Source organism: Tupaia chinensis, unplaced genomic scaffold (genome assembly GCF_000334495.1).
Source record: "Tupaia chinensis unplaced genomic scaffold, TupChi_1.0 Scaffold000214_1, whole genome shotgun sequence".
Lineage (NCBI taxonomy): Eukaryota > Metazoa > Chordata > Mammalia > Scandentia > Tupaiidae > Tupaia > Tupaia belangeri.
The window spans coordinates 1555863-1577498 of record NW_006159689.1 but is presented as its reverse complement, the minus strand read 5'-3'; the positions used below and the strand labels follow the sequence as shown (position 1 = coordinate 1577498).

The window sequence follows — 21636 nt, the reverse complement described above, 5'->3', positions numbered from 1 at the left end:
TGCTGGAGTAAGGGTTTTTAAATTACTTTGCACCCGGAGAACTTTACTGATCTGTGCAAATGAAGTGATCATTGAATAAACACAAACTCATTTTAATTAAACGATAAAATCTTAGGCTGCTCCCTTAATTCTGGCTCTCAGGGTTTTCTTCACCATGGCGGGCTTCCGTCCCGGTGTGTCCCGCTGACTGCCACGTGACAGGGCTGGCCGACAGGGAAAGGGAAGCGATGTCGTGGGTGCCCTGGCTGCAGAGGTGTTGGCGGGGAAGGCGGGAGGTGGCGCTTTATTTAAGCGTGTGCGCTTTGCCCGGCCAGGTTGGAGTGATCGACTTCTCCATCTACCTGAAGGACGTGCAGGAGCTCGACAGCGGCCGAGAGTAAGTGGGGCACCCCGCTCTCGCTCCTGGTGGGTCCTGGCCCGGCACGCTGCACGCTGCTTCGGTTCGCGATCTAGCTTTGGTGTGGTTATTCTAGTTACTAGGTGACACGTAACTGTTGTCATCCTCTACGGAATGAAGCTCCGCAGGACAGCACACACCATTCCCCTCCAGGCTACCCCAGACCGCATCCCCTCCCAACGTGCGCCCCAAATCCCAAAAGGATGTAAGATGTGGGAGAAGGGATTGCAGCGTACTGCTCCTCACAGGAGGTGCTTTCCTCTCCCCCTCTGTGGTGAGCACATGTGCCCTCTAGCCAAAAAAGTGAAGGCAGGCAGAGGTTAACCAAAACCTCTGCAGTCCGTGGGGCGTGTGCACTCGGAAAATTAGGCACAGGTTTCAAAACATTTTCTGCACTCTCATTCCACTTCTCCATGCCCTTTTTTTCTTTTTTTAAGAATTATTTTAGGGGGACCAGCAGTTGGCGTAATGGCTATGTCGCTGGACTCCCACGTAGTCGACCGCGTTTTGAGTCCCAGACCCAGTGGCTTAAACTCACGTTGGGCACGTGTGCGTGCGTGCCCAAGATCCCGAGAGGAGAATGGAGGAGAAGGGATTGCAGCGTGGCCATTCCACCTGGGGGGTGATTTCTCGCTTTCTGTCTCTCTGTCTCTCTCTGTCTGTCTGGCGAGCACACACGCCCTATAGCAAAAACTGCTCAAAAAAAATTATTTTAGGGACCGGCAGGTGGCATGGTGGTCGGAGCTGCTGGACTCTCACATGGTTGGCCTCGGTTCAAGTCCCAGATCTGGCGGCTTGCTTTCTTACTTTCTCTCTTTTTCTTTCTCTGTCCCTCTCTGGTCAAATTTAAAAATACGCAAATAAATAAATAAATAACGTAATTCTTTAAAGAAAATAAATAAATAAATAAAATAATTATTTTATATTATCTTTATGTATTTTATTTTAATTTGACCAGAGAGGGACAGAGAAAGAGAGAAAGTGAGAAAGCAAGCTGCCAGGGCTGGGATGCGAACCATGGTCGAATGTGAGAGTCCAACTCCCTTAACCACCACACCATGTGCTGGCCCCTCCACGCCCTTTTGAAGTCCCCGCTCCCATTTCACATGCACAGGACGTTCCTGGAGTGGTACGTCGGCCCGTTAGCGGTGGCTGTGGAGGCAGGCCTGGGAAGGGTCACCGTGAACCAGGGGGTCGGGTATGGATGTTCCACCACGTGCCGGGAGACTGCCCGGGTTCAGTCCCAGCAGTGCACCTTCCCAAGGGAGGGACAGAGGAGCTCCGAGTACTTCCTGCACCCTAAGGGCCCACGCACTTGAGAGCTGCTTTTCCGTTCATTTTAAGACGGGGTCTCTAAGTCACGGTCCTGCCTCAGCCTCGAGCTGTGGGACTCCCAGGCATGCACCACAGCCCCAGGTCTTAGGGACCCCGCGTAGCAGGTCACCCAGCACACACAGCCGCTCATTGCCTAAGGGTTATTCTGTTTTCAAGTTTGTCTCTGAGAGAGGGAGAGAGACAGTCTTCCCCCAAAGGGTCCTTTTTTTTTTTTTTTGAGAGAGAGACTTTTTGCTACAGGGCGCATGCACTCGCCAGACAGACAGAGACAGAGAGAAAGTGAGAAATCACCCCCCCAGGGGGGATGGTCACGCCGCAATCCCTTCTCCATTCTCCTCTCGGGATCTTGGGCATGCACGCACATGTGCCCGGTGTGAGTTTAAGCCACCGGGTCTGGGACTCGAAATGCGGTCGACTATGTGGAAGTCCAGCGACGTAGCCATTACGCCAACTGGTCCCTCCCCAAAGGGTCATTACACCACACTCGGCCCGTCCTGTCCCTGCCAGCCCAGGTCATAGGTACACGTGTGCACACCCAGCAACCTCTAGAGGCCCCGGACACGAACCCAGGACCTTTCCCATGTGGGTCTATTGCATTGCTGCTGCTCCACCACCTGGACCCCAAAAAGGTTTTCTTCATTGCCAGACGGTACCCCCTTAGCAGAGAGGGGACAGCGCCCTCTCGTAGGGCATGGCAGGGCATGGCCACACAGTGCCTCTCCCTTCCTTCCTTCATCCTGCTGGGGTCTGGGGCACACACACCCCATACGTGCACGTGCATAGACACACTCACACACATAGACACACGTCATAGACACACTCATGCATCGTACACGCACACACACACACCATATGTGCACGTGCATAGACACACTCACACACATAGACACACGTCATAGACACACTCGTACATCGTACACGCACACACACCCCATACGTGCATGTGCATAGACACACCCACACACATAGACACACGTCATAGACACACTCGTACATCGTACACGCACACACACCCCATACGTGCATGTGCATAGACACACCCACACACATAGACACACGTCATAGACACACTCGTACATCGTACACGCACACACACCCCATACGTGCACGTGCATAGACACACTCTCACACACACACACGCATAGACACTCACACGTCATAGACACACTCATACATCGTACACACACACACACCCCATACGTGCACGTGCATAGACACACTCTCACACACACACACATAGACACACGTCATAGACACACTCGTACATCGTACACGCACACACACCCCATACGTGCACGTGCATAGACACACTCTCATGTCACACGCACACACGCATAGACACACGTCATACACACTCATACATTGTACACGCACACACACACCCCATACGTGCATGTGCATAGGCACACTCTCACACACACACACACCTGGTGTGAGCCGACTCCCCCCAGACGGAGCCTCGCTGAGTAAACCACAGGTCGTCTACACTCGCACGTCCCGCAGGAGGGCAGGCAGTGGTAAACAGGGCGGGTGGTCGTCTACACTCGCACGTCCCGCAGGAGGGCAGGCAGTGGGAAACAGGGCGGGGGGTCGTCTACACTCGCACGTCCCGCCGGAGGGCAGGCAGTGGTAAACAGGGCGGGTGCGGAGGCGTCTCCACGCGTGGCACTGAGTGAGAGTAGTGTGAGCTGCGATGTTGCAGCCGTGTCCGTGAGGCGGGAAATTCCAAGGTGCTCCACTAACTGGCCGGGTCGGTGGGGGTCATGCTGTGCTTGTCCGCTTTGCTCTGAAGACACCTTTCCCGATCCCCCGTACGTACGCCCCTGTTCACGCTGGGTCTGCGGTCGTGCGCAGGTGAGGCTGCTCACGAGTAAACGGGGACATGGCCGCCCTGAAAACGCCCCACACCTATGCCTTACACGCGTGCAGGGACCTCGTGTATTTAAAGTGCGTGTGCACACGTATGTGCAGACTTCCCTGGCCTTCATTCTGTCCAGCGTGGCTCCTCGGGAGCCTGAGGTCCCCTTTCCGGGGTGACTCGTCTCCTGCAGTGTGATAGGACTGCGTTGTCTGCCCTTCCAGACCCATCACCTGTGGCAGGTGGGGTGGGCGTCCGCAGGGCGGGCCACTGTCCCAGCAGCCTGTGTGAGGCCCTGACGCCGTGTCCCGGCCAGCCCCGCTCTGCTGACCCTGTGGCCGCGTAGACTTACTAACTGTCTCGGCTCTCTTCTACAGGTGACCAGAAGGTAAGGACAGGTACACAGTGTTTACTGTGACGGTTTTACGTTTCTCTTCCTTTATGCTCTTTTTTAAAGGCATGAAAGAATTACCGATGTCCTTGATCAAAAAAATTACGTGGAAGAGCTTAACCGGCACTTAAGGTGAGGCCCCTTTTGTGGGCGCGACGGCGGTGTGCCAGCGCCCTGGCATCGCTCCCGGAACGCTCCCGAGTCGCAGTGTGTTCGTAACTGACTCTCCTGCGACCAGCGAGAGTTACCATCTGGGCACCGTCCGCAGGGGCAGCCTGGAGAAGACGAGGAAGGGAGATTGCCCTGGAGGCCATTCCTCGCTGGTGCCGCCCAGTACCCGGGGCAGGTGCGCTGCAGCCTGTGTGTGCCCTCTGCCGCGGCAATCCGCAGCTGGGATTGGCCCGTGGGCTCTGGGACGCAGGGCAGGAGGAAAGGGCCAAAAACCATGGCAGGGCTTGCAGGAGCAGTGATGGCGGCCACCGCGGTGTACCTCCATTTCTGGCTAAGCTCACTTACCCACTTCCTTCATGAGCGAGAGGAGAGTGAGAAGCTAGCACCCGTGGCCGGGTCTCGGGGCCACGCCAGGCGGGATCATGGCCACATGTGCAGCCCAGGCCGGGAAGCAAGCCCAGCCGTCCCTGTGGCTTCTGGCGTAGCAGAGCACCCCCTGACCACAGTGCCTGCAGCAGGAAGGAAGGGTCTGCCACCATCGCTGCCGGGCGCTGGTTCGTGGGGTGTGGGTGGGGCTGGGGAGAGAGCCCTGTGCTCAGACACCTCTCCCTGTCCCTGTCTCCGGTCCCTGTAAGAGGGTGTTGCCCTTAGCCACGCCCCGTGGCGTAGCCTCCTGGCCAAGCCAGTGAAACGGGGAGAAGCTGGGCAGCCCGAGTGTGCTCAGGGGACGCCCTTCTGCGGCCCAGTGGTGCTGGTTGTTAATACAGAGGTCCTCCATCGATGGCTGGCTCACCGAGTTCTCTCATAGGAATAGGTGTTGAAATTTGCCCAGTGCTTTTTAGCACCCACGGAGGCGACTGTGACTTTCAGGCCTTAGTGCTGTGAGGCGCGGTATTTTGTCTGTGGCTTCACACTGACCCACCCTGCATCGTGTGGACAAGCTGTCCAGCATGGTGGTTAAGCCACTGGACTCTCACGTGGCCAACCGTGCTTCAAGTCTTGAACCTGGCAACTTGCCTTCTCACTTCCCTCTCTCTCTCTGTCTGGTCAAATTAAAAAACAATAATAAATAACATTAAATAAATCTTTTTAAAAAATAAATTAAAAACGTGAAACTCAGGCCAGCAGATGCCATGAGTGGTTAAGGCACTAGACTCCCACATGTTTGACCATGGTTCAAGTCCTCAATCTGGCATCTTGAAAATAATGGGACCAGCAGTTAGCGTAATGGCTATGTCCCTGGACTCCCATGTAGTCAACTGCAGTTCAAGTTCTAGACCTGGGGGCTTAAACTCATGCCAGGCGCGTGTGCGTGCGTGCCCAAGATCCCAAGAGGAGAATGGAGGAGAAGGGATTGCGGCGTGGCTGTCCACCCTGGGGGGTGATTTCTCGCTTTCTGTCTCTGTCTGTCTGGCAAGCGCACACACCCTATAGCAAAAACCTCTAATAAATAAATAAATAAATAATAGGTGCTTAGAACAACAGGGCCTGTCACACAGTCCAAGAAGCAAGTCAGCGCTTCACTGCCACGGTGCTCGCTGTTTGTCACGTCCACACTGGCCCTGCTTGCCAGGGATTACGTCAGCTTCACATGTTCTGGCCCAAAGTCCGTGTTAGAGGAGATTCAAGAAGTGAGACCAGGTGTGGGAAGCATTTACAGAAACCTCTGTTGGGCCCAGCATGTGGCGTAGTGGTTACATCGCTGGATTCTCAGAGGAGACTGTGGTTCGAGTCCTGGACCCGGTAGCTTGAAAATCACACAGGGCACCTGTGCATATATGCCCAAGAACTGGGAGAAGGGATTGCAGTGTGGCCATCGCCCCTGTGGGGTGATTGCTCAGTTTCCTTCTCGCTGTGTCTGTCTCTCTGTCTCTCTGTCTCTGGTGAGCGCACACAGCCTAAGACAAAAACCTCTAAAAATGAAGGTCACCTTTGCCCCTACCGCCCACAGCACCACGTCTTGTACCCCACCGAACTGCCTGCATGTATCGCATTGGAGAAAGAAAGAGAAAAAATAAATGAATAGCCCGTGTGAAGATGGCACTTCCTGAAGAGCATGTGTTCGAGTGTCCCATTGCGTTCAGGGCCTCTAGAAACCCATTGCTTACTGGTTTGGGGAGTTCACAATTACCTAACATTTTTATTTTACAGCTGCACAGTGGGGGATCTTCAGACCAAAATAGACGGCTTGGAAAAGACCAATTCGAAACTTCAAGAAGAGGTCTGTAGTCTATTGAACTTTTAAAACACAGCAGTGACCGGGGCTCAGAGAAGGCAGGGGCGGTCGGTCTGAGCAGAGCTGCTTGCCAGCCGAATGGGAACTGCCCAGCCCTCCAGATGTGCCCAGCTGGGGCAGGCACCGCCCCCAGGACTGCCCTTGGGGCTTCTCTCCTGCCACGCCTGGGATGCCTCTGGCATCAGCGCCCTCACCCATCCTGTCTCCTGCCTCCGGAGCAGCAAGCAGTCTCCCCACAGCATGGTCTCCACTTTCTCACTAGGGGGAGAGACAGGGCCGGGAGGAGCAGGCCTGAGGCCGAGAAAGGAAGGCCCCTGGGGGCTGGCTGTCCCTGCTGGCAGGAGGGCACCCAGTGTCTAAGAAGGAAGGGGGCTGTGAGAGTGGGCGCAGGAGCAGCTGCGGTTGGAGGGGCTGCGGTGCGGAGACTCATTGTGCTGCGAGGGGGCCGCTAAGGCCGGCTCTAAGCGGCCTGCTGTGCAGCAGGAGAGGCTGAGGCAGGGTCGCGCGCAGCTTGCTAGCACAGATGTGTGCCTTCGCCCGCGGTAAGAAGGCCCTCGGCCTCACTCCTCTCATCCCCATGTCAGGGACAGTCAGGGACAGGGCATGCAAGTAGTGGGTGCTCACGGAAGGATGCGGGCAGGGGCAGGGTGGGGCGGGCTCACCAAGGTGGCATTCTGTGAATGAAGGTCGAATTTAGTTTTTGTAACTGAACCAACTAGGTGTTTTTTTTTTTCCTAAGGCAAACAATTGTAACAAAATGGTTTAGAAGGGCCAGCCCCATAGCCTGGTGGTTAGGGAAGGGGGGTCTCGGGCAGCCAATCACAGTTCAGGTCCTGCGCCGTTGGCTTGAAAAACACATCAGATGTGTGTGTAGACAGCGCCGATTCCGCCAGGATGGAGGCGTGAAGGGATTGGCGTGACCAGCCCTTCTGGGGAGCACCTCCTCCCTCCGTCTCTGGCAAGCCCACGTGCCTTATGACAACATGAAAAGGAGGAGCGGCGGGCAGAGAGGAGCGTGGGTGCCGGGGTGCAGGGTGCAGGGCGCGCTGCTGTCCAGAGAGCAGCACAGGAGTAGCTCGGGGCTGTGCTGCTTCCTCCTCTGCAGCTGACTCCTCCTTCAAGGCTTCCAGTCTCCCCCTGGGGCCCAGCAGTTACCCTAGAAGCCCCAGGCCTGGGCTCTGAGTCCAAGGCAGGCCAATCCCGGGGCGTGGTAGACGCCCTGGACGAGAGGAGTTGAAGCGTGCAGTGCTTCGGGCTGCCCCAGCGAGCCAGGCCGAGAGCCCAACCGTTTCCCAGGACCCTCCCAGGACTGTTCACCCGGGTCCTCTAGCCTCGCCCTGCTCGCCAGGCCTGCAGGGCTGCGGTCTGCGCCCAGGGGCGGGGCGGGATGGACCTGGTGCCCTCACCTCGCAGGTGCGCTGAAGCTGCTCCTTCCCGTGAGCATCCTCAACACCTCGTGTTTGATTCCCCCCGGGTTCCTCGGTCCCCCTTGAGTGATAAAGTACACGTTCACTCATTGGCTGGAAGAACTGAGAAGAATAAAGAATCAGAAAAAAGACCCAGCATCCCTTTGCTATTTTTGTCACCTGCTATTGTCATCCTCATCTTTTTGTAAGCATTTTTACCTCGTCGGTCTTTGGTGGTTCTCGTCACGCGAGGTGAGGGCATAGCACAGAACCTGCCTTTGCCCGTACTGGGGCTGTCAGCAGTGTGGGAAGTGCCCACAGGCCACCGGGAGCTTTTGTAAACGCTGACCAGCTTGTCCATTTCGTGTCTCACTGTAATTAATGCAGCCGCTCTCCTGGCGGCATGCAGCGTGTCTCTGGGCCTTGCCGTGCCCGAGTCTCGGTCTGCATTCAGCAGTGCTCCACGTCGTTAGGGGAGATAATCCGAGAAGGGCGGCGCTGGCCAGGGCAGGGGCGGGGACAGTGTGCTCTTCATTTTCGTATCTGGGATTTTGAGTCGTGTGTCACCTATTCAAAAAGACGAAAGAGCAAACATGAAAATAGATTATAAGTTGCAAAGACGCCAAGTAATTGTTAGTTTTTAATTTGAACAGCAATATTAATTTTGATGTTAAAGTATGTAAAAATCTTTCTTAATCAGCTTTCAGCTGCAACAGACCGGATTTGTTCACTTCAGGAAGAACAGCAGCAGTTAAGAGAACAAAACGAATTAATTCGCGAAAGGAGTGAGAAGAGTGTGGAGGTGAGACTCGGCCTGGGGGGGGGGCGTGTCTCTCACTCACGCAGACCCGGTGACTCAGGCTCGTGATCAATGGTGACCCAGCCCGGCTCTCACCCGCCCTCCCGTTGCAGTCTGTCTGCGTCTGTCTCCGCCCCTGAGAGCTGACAGCAGACTGTCTCTGATTCCTGTTAGATCTTCCCAGTGCTAAAACACATTGGTGGGTGCCGAATGGCGGTCGGACAAGGGTCTTTCCCCCCAGAGTGAATGACGTTAATCTGTTAATCTGTTTAAAAGAAAATCAAGTATAAAATTGTTGTTATTTGTTTGGATTTTGCTCTAGGGCACATGTGCTCACCAGAGAGAGACAGAGAAAGAGAGAGAGAGGGAAAGTGAGTAATCTGCAGAGATGGCCACACCACAGTCCCTTCTCCTCCATCCTCCTCTCGGGACTTTGAGCATGCATACATACATGCCTAGCATGGTTTTCGAGCCACTGGGTGTGGGATTCAGACCGTGGAGTCACCACGTGGTACCCAGCGCCGTACCCCCATGCTTCCCGATGGCCTGGTATAAATTACGGGGCTTTTCTGGCACGCATGCACAACACCTGCCAGGATTTCCAATCCGCGGGATCTGGGATTCGAACCATGGAGTTGGCCATGTGGGATCCGGCACCGTCCCTCCACACTATCTGTTGGTCCATTGTAAATTTTCTTATGTGCTAACTTTTCAAAACTCCAGCCAAGCAGAAGTGATGCACACTGCTAAGACAGTGTCCCCAGACCACGGCCACGGGGGCCAGGGCTCAACTCCAGTGCAGCCTGAAGGTTGGGCACATGGGATGCACCTGTAAGCCCAGTAGCTCTAGGGACTGAGCAGGAGAACAGTGCCAGACCCTGCCTGAAAATGCCATTGGCTGCTCTTACTCTTTATTTTCAAGTTCCGTCTTTAAAAATGGCAGTCCTTGGAGGAGCCCTCCTGCACTATTGGTAGAATATAAGTTCACAAAGTCGTAGAAAACATGGAGCTTCGGGGACCGGCAGTTAGCGTAATGGCTATGTCCCTGGACTCCCACGTAGTCGACTGCTGTTTGCGTCCCGGACCCGGTGGCTTAGAACTCATGCCGGGCGCGTGTGCGTGTGTGCCCAAGATCCCGAGAGGAGAATGGAAGAGAAGGGATTGGGGCGTGGCCAGCCCCCCAGGGGGTGATTTCTCACTTTTTATCTCTGTCTTTCGGGCAAACGCATGCACCCTATAGCGAAAACCTCTCCAAAAAAATAAAATAATTAAATAAATTTTTTAAAAAACATGGAGCTTCCTCAAAAATGTACAGCCAGACCCACCACGTGACCCCACTGCTGGGCATCTACGCAAAGGGTAGTCAGAGACGCTGGCACAGGCGTATCTCAGCGCCAGTCGCAGTAGCCTCCACGGGACCACCCGAGTCCCCAGCCACTGGTGACTGGGTGGAGAACGTGCCACGCAGACTCAGCGGGCTACTTACCGTGAGGAGCGGTGAGCTCCTGCCATTCAGTACAAAGAGGGAGGTCTGGATGTAATCTAAGTGAGATAAGCCAGGCTGAAAGGCAGACACTGTCTGTCCCCACTCGGCACAGGACGAGTGTCTGCTCCCGGGCAGAAGTGGGAGGGTTTGAAGACAGAAGCAAGCTTAGGTCGGAGGCTACAGGGGAGGGAGGTAGAGGGGAGAGGCTCAGGGAAGAAGCTCAACAGACACAAGATTGCATGTAAGAGGGCCGATAGGCCACCCTTGATTTGATTACCACATGCCACATGTGTGCTCTGAGAATATTGTACCCACAAAGATACGCAATTCTACGGTTTTAAAAACGCGAAGAAAATTAGCCTTTTTGTATCATGCTTAAAAGACAGAGACGATTGTCTATTTTGAAACACGCCGTGTGCTTTAAACTTCGCGGTGAGCTTGCTTTCCCTCCGCGAGCCGGGCCCCGGTGCTCTCGTTTGATGTAGATAACGAAGCAGGACACCGAAGTCGAACTGGAGACGTACAAGCAGACGCGGCAAGGCCTGGACGAGATGTACAGCGACGTGTGGAAGCAGCTGGAGGAGGAGAGGAAGGTCCGGAGGGTGAGTGCAGGACTGAGGGGAATCAGAAAGACCCCCCGGGCGCATGTTAAACTCAGGGGCAGAAGCTTTCCTTTAAAAAATAAGGCTGTCTCTAACTTAGTTCAACATCGTCACTGATATTTTTTCTCATGTTTCTAACCCTTCTTCAGGGACTTCCGGTTTCTTGGACAATACAGTTGTCTCAGTCAGAGCCTCCAACCTATTTAATTCTGTTCAGTCGGTGTCAGTGGCCTAAATTCACTGTCTTTTTGTTGTTGTTGTTTTTTGTTGTTGTTGTTGTTGTTGTTTGTTTTGCCAGTGAGTATGTGCGTATCCCAGAGACAAAGGGGAGAAGCCCCCTCGTTCAGGTGTAGTCACGCCACAATCCCATCCTGTCGGGGATTTGGGACACGCACATACACACCTGGCGTGTCCCTCGAGCTGCCACGGCCACAGTTCAGACACAGCTGGCCTTGTGGGATGTGGCCCCTCAACCTGTAGGCCACGGGGCCAGGCGTTTTTTGTTAATTTTTTTTAATTGCCAGAGGCTGCATGAACTTTTCAGAAAGAGAAGCAGCACCCCAGGGCTCATGTTCATACCACAGTTCTGTTCCCGTCCTCATCCCTTCAGGACTCGGGGCACACAGCGCATGTGCCTCATGTATTTCAAGCCAGCAGGGCCAGGATTCGGGCCACATGGCGTGTGGGACCCGCTCCCAGTGTGCGGCACTGCCCTGCTTCACCGCAGGCCCTGCCCCGAGTCCGCCCAGCAGTTTCCTGCCTGGCCTCTTCCTCACTTACTGTGTTTGTGGGGAGGCGTGTTCTCAGTTACCCAGGACAGCGGTCTGTGCTCTGTTGCCATAACTAGGAAATTGTTGGAGAAATCTCAGCATTGCAGCATCAGGTCTTCCAGCACCCAAACCTAGGACGACCTTTCTTTTTTTGTTTAGAGATTTTTGCTGGAGGGTACATTTGCTTGCCAGGGAGAGAAGAGACAGAGACAGTGAGAGGGGAAGTGAGAAATCACCCCACCAGGGGGGATGGCCATGCCACAGTCCCTTCATTCTTTTCCTGGGATCTTGGGCACGCACGCTCACACACACACGCGCATGTGCACACACACACGCCCTGCATGATTTTAGGCCACTGAGTCCAAGACTCAGACCACAGTGGACCATGCGGGAGTCCATTGACCACCGCTACGCCATTGGCTGGTCCCAAGACCAGCCTTCTTTCAAGCAGGTGACCCGGGGCTGGGTTTGGAGAACGTGACTGCGAGGCCCAGGCCCGTCTTGCCTCTGCACAGCTCCATCCGCCTCAGCCTGCTCTGCTTGTGCAGTGGGAGGGCACTTGGTCTGTCCCCGCCCCAGACAGCTCCTCTCAGTCCCTACCTTCTTCAGACCTGCGGTTTGGGTGTTAGGCCTTACCCAAGACACAGCCTCAGTTAAATACACGCCTGCGATCGCCTTTAATAAGTTTCCTTGTAAACGATCTTTTAAGGAACTAGAAAAAGAACTGGAGTTACAGATCGGGATGAAGACGGAAATGGAGATCGCTATGAAGCTCCTGGAGAAGGACACCCACGAGAAGCAGGACACGCTGGTGGCCCTCCGTCAGCAGCTAGACGAAGTCAAAGCCATTAATTTGCAGATGTTTCACAAAGTGCAGGTGGGACTGGCCTCGGGTCGTGCCCCCCCCCCGGTAGCCTGGGCTGCCCACGTGCCACCCCCGGTCTCACGCCAGGCTCTCTGGGCCCGCAGACACCTCTGTGAGCCCGCGCATGTCGCCTGCCAGTGCCTTGCTCATGCGATTGTGTTTATTTCGTTTGACCCTCACGGCAGTCCCTGAGAAGGGACACAAGTGACAAGGCAGAACCAAGGGGTAGTCACACGTCCCTGGGCGCGGTCATCAGCAGAGCTATCCTCTTGGCCAGACCCGAGCTTTCTCAGCACATCTCCCGTGGCCCTGCTCTGTCCCCTGCTGTCCCCACAGCCGTTGTGTGCCCCGAGGAGTGGAAGCTGAATTACGGACATCGCTAGGTACTGCATCCCAAACCCTAGCCGTTAGGTCACTCCTGCTGACCCCTCTGGGCCACACAACTGGCCGCCACCTCCCAGGTCCTTTCAGAGCAGAGTCCGTTATGCCAGAATTCAAAAAGCAGCATCTAAAAACTGCAAAGCTTCCTGCCCGAGAGCTACCTAGTAGGCAACGACTGCGTCCTACTCAAAGCTGCTGGGGGCAGCAGGTGGTGTGTTGGTGAAGGTGCCGGACTCCCACATGGCCGACTGTAGTTCAAGTCCTGGACCCAGTGACTTGAAACTCATCCCAGGTGCACGTGTACGCATGCCCAAAATCCCAAGAGAAGGATGGAGGAGAGATTGTGGCATAGCCTTCCCCCCACAAGGCTGTTCCTTGCTTTCTGTCTCTGGCAAGCACGCATGCTCTATAGCAAAAAAAAAAAAAACTAAAAATAATGATCAGGGTTTTTTGTCTTCAGCCTTCTCCGTGGTATTTAGTTTATTGCCAGAGAGCGCCCCCCAGTGGGGTGTGTAGGTGTGGTCATGCTGCACCCTCTGCCCTCCATCTCTTCCCAGCAGGAGTTCGGGCACACACACATGCTCACACTCACTCTCACACTCACTCACATGCATACCTGCCTCACGTTTTCAAGTTCCTGAGTCCGGATTCACAGCTCAGCTGGCCACGTGGGGTTCAGCCTCACCTGCAGCACGGGGGCCAGCCCGTGTGTTCACTCTCGGAAGCTCACAGGACAGGCCCCTCCTGGTCACTCAGTGTCTGTCCCAGCGAAAGCTGGGCCTCAGGGCTGTGCGGCCGTGGGGCGAGCCCCGCTGTGCCGATTTGCTGCCAGTGCCCCTCCGTGGAGAAATGGAGCTGACGGCATCTCCCTCAGAGTCCTCGGGTGGGTGACATCGTGGGTGGGCCTGGCTGTGGGGACGGCCCAGGGATGTCGGGCCTCTGTTGCCAGAACCAGGGGCCTTGGCCCACTTCGCCTTCTGGGACTCTGCTCTTTCAGGGAAGAAGCTGCTATTAAGGAGAGACCCTTGCAAGTGGTGTGGACGTGGGAGGTGGGAGGTGGGCGGTGAGCTGAGAGCGTGGGCCGGGGCAGCCGCCAGGCCTGAGTGCGGGCCGTTCTCGCTCTCACAGGGCACCGAGGGCAGCTTTCAGCAGAAGGAGGAGGCCATCGCATCCCTGGAAGAGAAAACCGATCAAGCTCTGTCCTGCATGAAACAAATGGAAGAAAGGTGATTACCTCCCACCGGCCAACTCCAATGCCGGGCCTTCTCCGGGCTGGGAAAGGGACGTGGCCCCTCTAGACGGTGGGTGAGCGAGGCGGCTGCCGGGCTCTGGTCTGTGGTTGCGTCCCGCCGAGGCTGGGCGGGCACATCCTCAGTGTCTCAGCCTTCAGCCACTGTGTCAGAACGTCCTCTGGGGGTGAAGCTATGTGCTGGGCCCCTATCACAGTCACACCCAAACATCCGGCCGGGCCATCTCAGCACAGGGCATCGGGCTGGGTCCCACCGTGCTGGCTGCAGTTTCGGTCACCCCAGCCATGTAGAGGTGCTGGGAGTGTGCGGGCACATGCCTTAGTCGGGCAGGGGAGGAGTGAGGGGGCTGTGGCCACGCCCTCCTCGTGTCTTGGGCAAGCACAAACGTCCTCCAACATTCGGTCAAAGGCTAAACCTCGGGGCCAGCAGGTGGCGCAGCAGTCACGTTGCCGGAGTCCTACACGGCCGACTGCGGCTTCAGTCCCAGACCAGTGGCTTGAAACTCAGGCCAGACGCATGTGCATGTGTGCCCCAAATCCCACGAGGAGAAAGGAGAAGGGACTGCCGCGTGGCCATCTCCGGGGGGAGGGGCTGATTTCTTGCTCTCTCTCTGTCTCTCTAGCGAGCGTACATGCCTATATCACAAATCTCTCTTTAAAAACAGAAAAAGCTAAAACCCTCATATCATGTGACCCATAACCCACTGCTGATATTTGCCAGTGAGAGAAGTCTGTGTCCACAAAAACGACCACACACGCATCTGTATCTGTGGCAGTTCTTTTCTCTCTGTTGTTCGGGTTTGGTTTGGTTTGGTTTGGTTTTTGCAGAGAGCATGTGCATTTACTGCAGAGATGGGGATGGGAGGGCAGAAAGCACCCCTATGTGGCAGGGCACACCGCAGGCTCTTCTCTCTCTCTCCCTCCTTCCAGGATTGTGGGCACATAGGCACATGCACCTAGCGTGTTTTCCAAGCTGCTGGGTCCAGGACTCCAGCCACTCCAGTGGCCATGTGAGAGCCAGCCGCCTTGCCACCTTGCTGCAGGCCAGTCCACAGTTTTATTTTTTATTTTTTGGGGGGAGGTTTTTGCTATAGGGCGTGTGTGCTCACCAGAAAGACAGAGAGAGACAAGAAAGCGAGAAATCACCCTCTGGGGGGACGACTACGCCGCAATCCCTTCTCCTCCATTTTCCTCGGGATTGTGGACACGCACATACACGTGCCCAGCCTGAGTTTCAAGCCGCCCAGCCTGGACTCGAAATGCAGTCAGTTATGTGGGAATCCAGCGACATGGCTGGTCCTGGCCCACAGTTCTTCTCATTGCCAAACCTGGAAGCAGCCCCAGGTCCTTTGCTGGGACGTGTGAGACCCGAGCATGTAGACAGTGACATGCAGCTCAGACACGGACGGGGACCTCGTTCAGGAAGGAAGGCGCTCGGCCGTGTGGCACATGAGGTGTGGTAGGTTCCCGTGACAGTCTCGACCAGACAGAGCCGGAGTGGCACAGGACACGGCAGTAGTGCCGGGAGTGGGGGACGCGAAGGGGTGTGCATGGACGGGCACCTGGGGCCTCAGGGCGACGGGACTCCCTGTGCCCTGGCTGTGGTGCAGCTGGAGGCCGCCTGTGTTAGAGCCCCCAGCCACGTCTCTCTCTCTCTCGCGCGCACACACACACACACACACACACACACACACGTCTGTTGAACCGTGTGCTAATTTTTAAATGAAAAGGAAATTTCAGGCCAGTGAAAGTAGGCAAAATACGAGGCCGCCAGTGACAGTGAGCGCCCCTTGCTCGCTGAGGCGGGTCCACTCACGCACGCCCGTGTCACCGTCCAGGTTACAGCTCTCGGAGGGGGCGCAACGGGAGGCCGAGGAGCGGAGCCGGAAGCTGCAGCAGGAGCTCGGCGGGAAGGTCAGCGCCCTGCGGCTGCGGCTGTCCCAGCTGCAGGAGCAGTGGTAGGCCCGGCGCGGGGTGCCCTGGGGCGTGGGGTGCCCTGGGGCGCGGGGACTTGGGGAAGGCCTGCTCCCGGCTAGGGCCCTCCAGAGAGCTGCCTGCCCGGCCGGTCACAGCCAGCCCAGTGGGCGGGGAGAGGCACATGCGGGCCCTGTCACCCATGAGGGAGGGCTCTGAGTGAGGCCGAGCCCGACCACAGTAGCTTGCACCGCAGCCCGTCCCACCGTGGGCTGGGTCCTGCCCTCAGGGCTCTGGCTGGTGGAGGATCCCCCGTGGGCCTGGGTGTCGGAGCGCCTCCCCCTCAGCACACGCCGCTGTCACTGTGCGCTCGCGCCCCTTCTCCCGGGGCCTGCAGAGGGAGCCTCATGCAGTGACTTGAGGGCTCAGATGTGCACGTGGCCGCTCAGGTGGCCCTTGTTTCCCGTGCAGTCTGGGGGGTTGTGGGTGTGGGGTCTGCCATGAAAAAGTCTCAAGACTGATTCGCATTTATTTTGGGAAAACAGTGCAAGTCTAGAGAAAGAGCTGAAATTGGAAAAAGAGCAGAGGCAGGCCCTTCAGCGGGAGTTACAGCACGAGAAAGACACCTGCTCTCTGCTCCAGGCAGAGCTCCAGCAGGTGGGCGGCCTCCGAAAGGTGAGCTGGGGCCAGTGGGGCATGTGGCTGGGTTCCAGTCCAGGCGAGGTGCCTGCAGCCGGGGTCCTGATGGCAGGGCTGGGGCGCGCCATCGCCCGGGGCGAGCTCTCCCCCCACTCTAGCAGACACACACACTTCCTGCCAGATCAAGTTTTCGGAGGTGAGCCCGGCAGGAGGCGTGGTGGTTAAGGGCACTGGACTCCCACATGGCGGACGGTGGCCCGCGTCCGGGCCTGGCGGCCGCTCTCCCACCTCATCTTGCTCTCTCCCTTTCTGGCCAAATAAAAATGAATAAAATTAAATTAAATAATTCTTAAAAATAAAAATGTAATGGAGGGCAGCCGGCTCACAGTGGCCAAGGAGCTGGACTCCCACGTGGCCGACCACGGGTCGAGTCCCTCCCAGACCTGGTGGCTTGAAACTCACTGGTCACGTGGTACACATGTGCCCAGGATCCCAGGAGGAGGATGGAGAAGGCACTGCGGTGTGGCCATCCCCCTGGGGGTGATTTCTCACTTCCTGTCTCTGGTGAGTGCACCCACCCTGTAACAGAAATCTAAAAGAAGAGTAAGGGCACCATCCCAGGAGAGAGGACGCCCAGTGCTCTCCCGAAACCCCTGCTCAGCCGCCCTGCAGCCCCTCCCAGGCCTGTCGCCGCCCCAGTGCTCCGTGGCGTGCAGGGACGCGACCAGGATGTGGGAGGAGTGGAAGAGACCGTTCCCCCCAAGATGGACAGGACTGACAAGCAGGAGGTGGCCACACAGTGACCTGGGCAGAGCCTTGCCGACAGGCACCAGGAGAGATGGCTTCCTGCTGCAGGAGCAGAGGAGAGCAGTGTGGCCAGGGTGCTGGGCCGCCGGAGAAGGCCTCAGGCTGGGAGACCCTCCAGGCTGAAGGCGGTGGCAGGGGCTGCTGGAGGGACGGCCCCGTTCCGCATTGGATCAGCCACTACCATGTGGAGCCGGGACAGGCTGGCAGGAGCAGAGGTGGGGCCACCGTGAGGCACCTGCCAGCAAATCACCAGCCCTCAGCCCCGCTCAGGCCCATCGGTTGTCCCTGAAAGCAGATTGAACCTGCCCACGGCTACACCCTGCTCACCTGCCCTGTCATCACCTCAGTCTGCTGGAGGCCACACCTCACTTGCAAACATTCCTGGGCCCTGTGGGCCTCGGAGCCATGGAGCCGGGGTGCCAGCATGGTGTTGGCACCTGCTGGGCAGCTGGACTCCCAGGAGACGCAGCGGCAGGCGAAGGGGGCCCCCGACTTGGCAGCCGCCAGCTAGCAGGAGGGAAGGGTGCGGGCTGGCCTGCCGCGGGCTGGAGCCCCAGGGCCCTCGGCCTCCTTGGTGCCTTCCTTGTGAGGGGTGCTCCAGGCCTAGACCGCGACCACTGTGTGACAGACCAGCCACCTTCTTTCCCCGCCCCGTCCCTCACAGGGCCTTGGGCTGGAGCAGCTTCTGAACCGGTTTTGCCCTTGGACGTGGGAATGGGTGCCACTGCAGCCCGAGTAGCCCAGGAGGCCCTTTAGTTTCTTTTTGTCTTTATTAAAGGGACACGTATTTATTTTACTTACCATAATTTTATTTTGTTTTAATTTGCTACAGGGCACACGTGCACACCAGAGAGAAAAAGCAATCCACCAGGTCTAGGACTTGAACCACTATCAGCCATGTGGGAGTCTGTTGCCTTAACCACCTCGCCACCTGCTGCCCTGCCCCCTCTTTTGATTTCTAATGGAAAGTTCTGGGCTAGCCCACGGCCTAGTGGTCGAGGTGGCAGTATCCCACATGGCCACAAGATTCAAGTCCTGGACCCAGCAGTTTAGAAAAATATACTTGGCATGTGTGCACGCCCAGAGCCTGCCAGGAGAGAGCAAGGAAGAGGGGGTTGCGGTGTGACCCTTGGCACAGGCAGGCGCACACACCCTGTAGCAAGAACCTAAATAAAAAGCAAACTCCTTCAATTCTAGTTCAGATAGGTGAAACTTTGTCTCACAGGTTCCTAATTTTCTTTTAATTATTTAATTTATGTATTTAACTTTAATTTGCCCAGAGAGGGACAGTGAGAGAAAGTGAGAAAGCCAGCTCCCAGGGCCGGGACTCGGACCGTGGTCGCCATGTGGGAGCCCAGTGCCCTCAACCACCACGCGACCTGCCAGCCCCAAGGTTCTTATTTTTAAAAAAGTTTCTTCAAACAGGGCCTCGGGGCCCAGGTCATCCCAGACCTCCCTGTTTTGCCTCAGCCTCTTGAAATGCTGGGGTCTCAGGCATGCCACCACCCAGTCCTTAGGTCAGACTGGGGGTCAGACGGCTGCAGCCCCAGCCAGACGCACGCATGGCCGGGCCCTGTGGTTGGCTGTGTGTCTGTGTGTGGCGGGTTTTGTAGCACCGTAACTACCTCGTGGGGTTTCGTGGGAGAAGCCCCCTCCCTCCCGCAGAGCTTGCCCAGGAAATAGCGCAGCAGCCGCAGTCCATAAGAGCACACATCCCGAGGGCAACCACCCCACAGGATTGCTTGTCCTGTCACCAGACCTTAAGGGGTGGGGAGGGTCTGGTGTTTTTTGTCACTGTCCTGTTTGTTCCAGGAGCTGCGTGAGCTCCAGGAGGAGAAGGCGGGGTTACGGAAGGTTTGTGATGAACAGGAACAAGCCCTCCAAGAAATGGGACTGCACCTGAGCCAGTAAGAACACCTCCCCGCTGCTGGGCCTCCTCCCCTCAGCCCCAGACCTGTTTCCTGTTGCAGAGGGAGGGAGGGCGGGCCAAGCAGGACAGAGCACTGACACCTGTCAGCCGGATGGGGGTGCTAGCCAGCTGCTAGTGCCAGCCTAGTGAGTGTATTTGGCTTGCCAACTTAGTACCCAGGCCCTGCTGTTGAGAGGGTTGCAGGCCAGGGGACGTGGGCGGTCCACATGTGAGCCTCCAGACCATGCGGCAGACCGTCCTGCACGGACCCCTGCCTAGGAGTCTGTCTGCCGGCAGGCGCTGTCGGAGCACCGAGAGCCCTGCCCCCTGAATGGCAGCTCCCTTCCCGGTGTCCAGTTCTGGACAGGTTGCTCTGGACACCCGGCCCCAGAAGGTCACGCTGTGGCCAGGGGAACTTGTCCCTTTGTGGGATTGCTGCATCTTCAAGCTGAGGGCTAGCATCTTGAGTCAGGACTCAGGGTTGCAAGCAACAGAAATCCATCTCAGACCTGAGCCGAGCAGCTGTCGGAGTCTGCCCTGCCACCCTGGCGTTTCCTCACGAGCAGTCCACCTCCCACAGGGCCCCGTCAGAGGGAGGGCAAGCTCTTTCCATGGAGCTCCCAGAGACCCATGGCTGCCTCACTGCCCAGCCTGAATGCTGTACCAGGCCTACCTTGACCAGAAACGGGGCCCTCGTGACAAGTCAGCCTGGGCTGAGGCCCAGCGCGTAAGACTTGTGACCAGGAGGGGCCACAGACGGCCCACGAGAATACGCAAGAACGCGCCAAGGCCCACAGCGTGCGGCCAGGACTCTGGGGAGTTGGAAGATCTAGTGTTGAGACAGCCGCGCAAGGAGGGGTCAGCAGGTGGCATAGTGCTTGAAGCACTGGACTTCCACACGGTCAGCCACAGCTGAGCCCCAGACCCGGCGGCCTCAGACACGCTGGGCATGTGCGTGTGCCCAAAATGCCGAGAGGAGAATGGAAGAGAAAGGGTCATGGCGTGGACATCCCCCTGTGGCTGATCTCCCACTTTCTGTCTCTGGGGAGCATACATGCCCTATAGCAAAATATTTTTAATATATTTTATTCATTCATTTATTTTAATCTGGGCAGGGGTTGGGGGAGTGAGAAAGCAAGCCACCAGGCCCAGGGCTCAAACTTCAGTTAACCCTGTGGAGGGTCCAGCGCCTTAGGCACCATGCCACCTGCTGGCCCTGCAAAAATCTTTAAAAAAAAAAAAAAAAGAAAGAAAAAGAAAAGAAAGCAAAGCAACCCCGACACCACCGAGTGCATCTGCCATCGCAGGTGCTGGTGGAGGTGCCACCCCGGCCAACCTTCCCCACTCCCCGTATCTTTCTAGACGAGCTTAGGGGTGATGCTCGGCCCCTTCCAGCCCCGAGCCCTGCCTGCCGTGCCCCGGTTGAGCGTCCTGCGCTGCTGTCTTCAGCCGGGTACTTGCTCTGGCCCCTGCCCTCAGCCCTCAGCCCTCAGCCCTCAGCCCTCAGCCCAAGGGGATCTCCTTGAGAAGGGCAAGGCCAGGATCTGTCCCGTGCTCAGAGCACAGGTCAGCTCACACTCACCAGAACCAGGTGGGAGCCGGGGACTGGTGTGGAGCTGGCTGCTTGGGTTTGCAGCCAGGGCACAGTCCCAGCTCTCCTGCCTGTCCTTGTCACCCTCCTGGTGGACCACGGACCTCAGCAGTGTGCGGGGGAGCTGGTCTTGAGGTACATGTCGTGCACGTGCAGCTTCCGCCACTGCCCGACTTGCTTCCAAGCCGCCTTGGGCTGCTGGCCCCGAGCCCCTCCCCGTCGGGTTGTGAGGCGTTAGCATCAGGCCTGCGTGGAACAGGCAGGTCACGCGTCGCCCAGGGCACGTCCCCCAGGGCTGCCTCTGCGCCTCCCTCTTCCCCTCGCAAGCATCTGCCAGGTGAGCAGAGGAGCCTGAACACAGACCCTCCAGCAGCTGTGGAAACACTCGGCCCCTTTGTCTTGGGAACACAGACCCTTGCCCAGTTGCGTTTCCCGGATTCTGATGTGCTCAGGCTGCTTCTGCCCTGGTTTCCTGAGACCCGGCCATCTGCACAGCCTCTGTCGGCCTGCTGGCCTGCTTCTGCCACCAACGGGGCAGGAAGAGCTGCCCTGCCCATCATTCGCAAAGGCCGCAGGGCTCCTCCGACACCGGATGCTGCTGTCAGCCCTCCCAGGAGTGCAGCCCGTGCCTCCCGGAGGCTGCCACTTGAGACACTCTAGCTCAGACTGCTCCTCCCAAACTGCGAACTCTGTTTCCCGTTGGCTGGTTTGGTTCCGCCAGGTCAGACCTCACGGTCTCCCTGGACAGCTGCGGACCTGTTCTCCCCTGTAGGGGACGGAGCGCAGCCTGCGCAGAGCCTGTGCCTCCTGCACTGTGAAGGGCAGGAATG

The 21636-nt window shown here is 57.1% G+C and overlaps 1 protein-coding gene across 1 annotated transcript in view; it reads left to right on the top strand.

Annotated features, from left to right (window-relative positions):
- The window catches only part of RUFY1 (RUN and FYVE domain containing 1), a gene marked incomplete at its 5' end in the record, with an annotated part of 34651 nt that overhangs the window by 10285 nt on the left and 2730 nt on the right, over window positions 1-21636 (top strand). Inside the window, 10 exon segments of the mRNA XM_006172280.2 lie at window positions 315-376; window positions 4048-4113; window positions 6304-6373; window positions 8495-8596; window positions 10565-10681; window positions 12161-12328; window positions 13826-13923; window positions 15785-15904; window positions 16406-16535; window positions 19119-19213. Of these exon segments, the coding sequence (XP_006172342.2) occupies window positions 315-376; window positions 4048-4113; window positions 6304-6373; window positions 8495-8596; window positions 10565-10681; window positions 12161-12328; window positions 13826-13923; window positions 15785-15904; window positions 16406-16535; window positions 19119-19213 (1028 nt within the window).